At 36.1% G+C, this 3,074-nt stretch overlaps 1 protein-coding gene across 1 annotated transcript; it reads right to left on the reverse strand.

Annotated features, from left to right (window-relative positions):
* Positions 1-8: 8 nt before the first annotated feature.
* LOC105556018 (putative nuclease HARBI1) lies at positions 9-2,284 on the reverse strand. The gene is made up of 4 exons (XM_012003072.1): positions 2,061-2,284; positions 1,675-1,934; positions 980-1,535; positions 9-879 (listed from the first exon to the last, which is right to left on the reverse strand). The coding sequence occupies exons 1-4, from the start codon at positions 2,282-2,284 to the stop codon at positions 870-872; spliced, it is 1,050 nt and encodes a 349-aa protein (XP_011858462.1). The 3' UTR covers positions 9-869.
* Positions 2,285-3,074: the final 790 nt, after the last annotated feature.

Consider the following 3,074-nt stretch of genomic DNA (forward strand, 5'->3'; position numbering starts at 1 on the left):
TCCTGTATTCAATTTGCGATTTTTCGGTCAATTAATATATTTTACTTCTTTTCATATTTAAGTTAAACAACTCATTTGTGGTATCTGCCGAAGCATTCCAGTATTAATCCCTGTGAACTCACTATTATAATTTTACTTTGTGATATTTGCGCCAAAGATTCGAGCAATCTCGCTGTGATTTTGACTTGTTTATGCGATTTAGATGTATGTCGCCTTATATTTTGTTTTAACTTTAGGTCTCAACCTGCGATGGTTGCCGAACAAGAGTAATATAATTTTCATATGTAAAGATTACATTTTATTTTAGCTTAGGCGTTTAAATTAGCAACGCCTCAGTACAGATCACTCGAGACGAGTGTTACCGCAGAATGGCCGAGCTGTAAGGGTACACGGCCCTATTCAAACCTCGCGCGGCTCCTGTCGTCGCCGCCATTTTAGCGTTACGTGCGTGCGCAGCGGCTACTACGCTCGGTATTGGCCGCTTGAGTTAGCAACGAGGCGCGAGCCCTGATTGGCTCCCGCCTATCACGTGAACCTGACCTTCCCCCTCTCGTACCGGAGAGGGCCTAACGATTCCAGGCCTTTGTGTCTGGACCGCCAAAGCCGCCGGACGTGCCGTCGTCCAAGTTGTCCACTGTACCACCGCGTGTGAATTAAAGTGCTTTTGACCCAGACTGTGCCTTATTGCTACCGGCTCAGAGATTCCGTCCTCCTCCGCTGTCATCCTGACATTCCCTTTTCCCCCGCCGTCTCCGTTAACCTCGCGGTTGGACCGGCGCTCCCTCACAGTATATGCATATCTGTACTCCAGAACCAGATAATTTAAGTCGACAGGTTTTCTATATGACTGCGTCTCCGTTTATTATTCATTATAATAAGCTGCAAAATTATCAATGCGTTGTTTCACAATATCTTTGGTTAAACAAAAATATAAATAAAAATATATACTTATGCTATATCAATTGTATAATATAATTACCTATGGAAATAATTGTTTATCATATGTTCTCTCACATTCCTTTCGCCATGCAAATCTATATCACGAATCTGTGGTATCTCATCGTATATAACTCCATTAATCAGCGGATTCGGCGGCCTAGCTTGCCTTGCGATATTATGTAGTACCGCGGTCGCTACAATTACTGCTAATGTTCGTTCAACAGTAGAGAAACGAGAACAAATATTGAGTACGGCAAATTGTCGACTCCATATGCCGAATGCGCGTTCTACTACACACCGTGTGCGAATTTGAGCTTCATTATATAATTGTTCCGAAGCTGTCGCTGGATTATTCAGAGGTGTCATGAGATAGGGCAGATTTGGGTAACCGGAATCTCCAAGTAAAATTCCATCACCAAATCTTCCAGCTTCAAATGAAGCTTTTATACGTGAATTATCGAATATGGTGGAGTCGTGAGTCGCTCCAGGCCAGCGCGCTACAATGTCAATAATTTCTAATCGTGCATTTACTATAGCTTGCACATTTATTGAAAAATAGCCCTTTCTATTTCGATGTAACTCTGCGTTTTCTCCACCTCATAAAAATAAAACAAAAATTCAATTAAATGTATTAATCAAATATGAATCATTGTGCGGTACCTACATATGTATATATGTATATGTATATATATGAATGTTTATAGTTACCATATGATTGGACTCGTACGTGCTTACAATGTATAGCTCCTATGACTTTAATACAGCCGGAAATTTCAAAAAATTCCCTTTGAGCTTGGCGTATTTGATCAGGCTGTGCAGGAAATCTAATGAAATCCTCACTCAAACTTGCAATTACTGGGGAAACGCGATGCACAATCCTACAAGCTGACATTTTACTTATTCCACAAAAATCTGCCATTGTGACAAAAAGTGATCCAGTTGCGTAGAATCTCAGTGCAACCAGTAACTGAACCATTGGAGAAATGGCATTATTGCTATATATAAAAGATAATAAATATCATTATTGAAGATAATGAATCATTAAGTCAAATAAATTTCAAGCATTTTATCATAGAATCATATTGTATTGTAATAAGATGTTTATAGTTTTATATACATACCAGTTAGTAACATGCTCTAATCGATGCTGAATCCTATTGAGCAACATAATAACACTTTGCTTTGATAGTCGGAAACGATAAACAAATCTTTTTTCATCTAATTCCTCAAAATAATTGATGCGCGGTCTAAACATATGTCGTACTCGCAAAACTCTTGGAACTCTCTCGCCTTGTTCCATTTCCTCATCATCTTCATCATATAATAAATCCCACAGTCCTTGCATATTGCCACTAAAAAATATAATACTTGACTTATATTTTGATATGTCGTTATATTGCAGTACTCAGAACGTTATTTTCCATTTATATTAACTGGAAATTAATTATTTCAGTGTTTAAATATATGTATATGTATATTTTTTAAGCTTATTTGCGTAAATGCGACTTGTCAAAATCTAACCTTGTAAATAGCTTACCGAATTCAAGGTTAGATTTTGACAAGTTGCATTTTCGCAAATAAGCTTAAAAAAAATATATATATTGATATAGTTGTGATTGATATATTGATGTATATACATATACAACATATAGTGTATACAGGGTGAGGGAAAAGTACCGGACCGGTAAAATATCTCGAAAAATATGGGAGATACGGAAAAATGTTTCAGACGAAAGTTGTACGGTTTTAAAAGGGCTATATAATGATAAAATTAATGTTCCAAAAAAATTAATTTTTCATAATTATATGGAGGTCGCCGCCATTTTTGTAAATGGAACTCCCTATTGTTTATTATACTATTTTATTCTACTAATTAATATGAACAACTTTTGTCTGAAACATTTTTTTATTTGCCTAATACTTTTTGAGATATTCAAGAGAAAATGTATAACATTTTCAATGTTTAGTTTATAATCTCTCGATAACTGTTTGTCGGAGGGAAAAGTAGTACAGGACTTTTTTACTTGATTTAGTCTCAGGAATATGCTGTTGCAATGGTGTTTCAATTATTGAAAAATTTTGTGTATGTAAATTTTATGTGTTGCAATATTGGAACACTTTTACAACAGCATATT

Source organism: Vollenhovia emeryi, unplaced genomic scaffold (genome assembly GCF_000949405.1).
Source record: "Vollenhovia emeryi isolate VEMERY1.0 unplaced genomic scaffold, V.emery_V1.0 DF940433.1, whole genome shotgun sequence".
In the NCBI taxonomy this organism is placed as follows: Eukaryota; Metazoa; Arthropoda; class Insecta; order Hymenoptera; family Formicidae; genus Vollenhovia; species Vollenhovia emeryi.

Coding starts and splice junctions, on each gene's coding strand:
- LOC105556018 (XM_012003072.1), bottom strand. CDS start 2,284: ATGCAAGGACTGTGGGATTTATTATATGATGAAGATGATGAGGAAATG. Junction 1,935..2,060: donor TTAGAGCATGTTACTAACTG/GTATGTATATAA, acceptor TTTTATATATAG/CAATAATGCCATTTCTCCAA. Junction 1,536..1,674: donor AGTCATAGGAGCTATACATT/GTAAGCACGTAC, acceptor TATTTTTATGAG/GTGGAGAAAACGCAGAGTTA.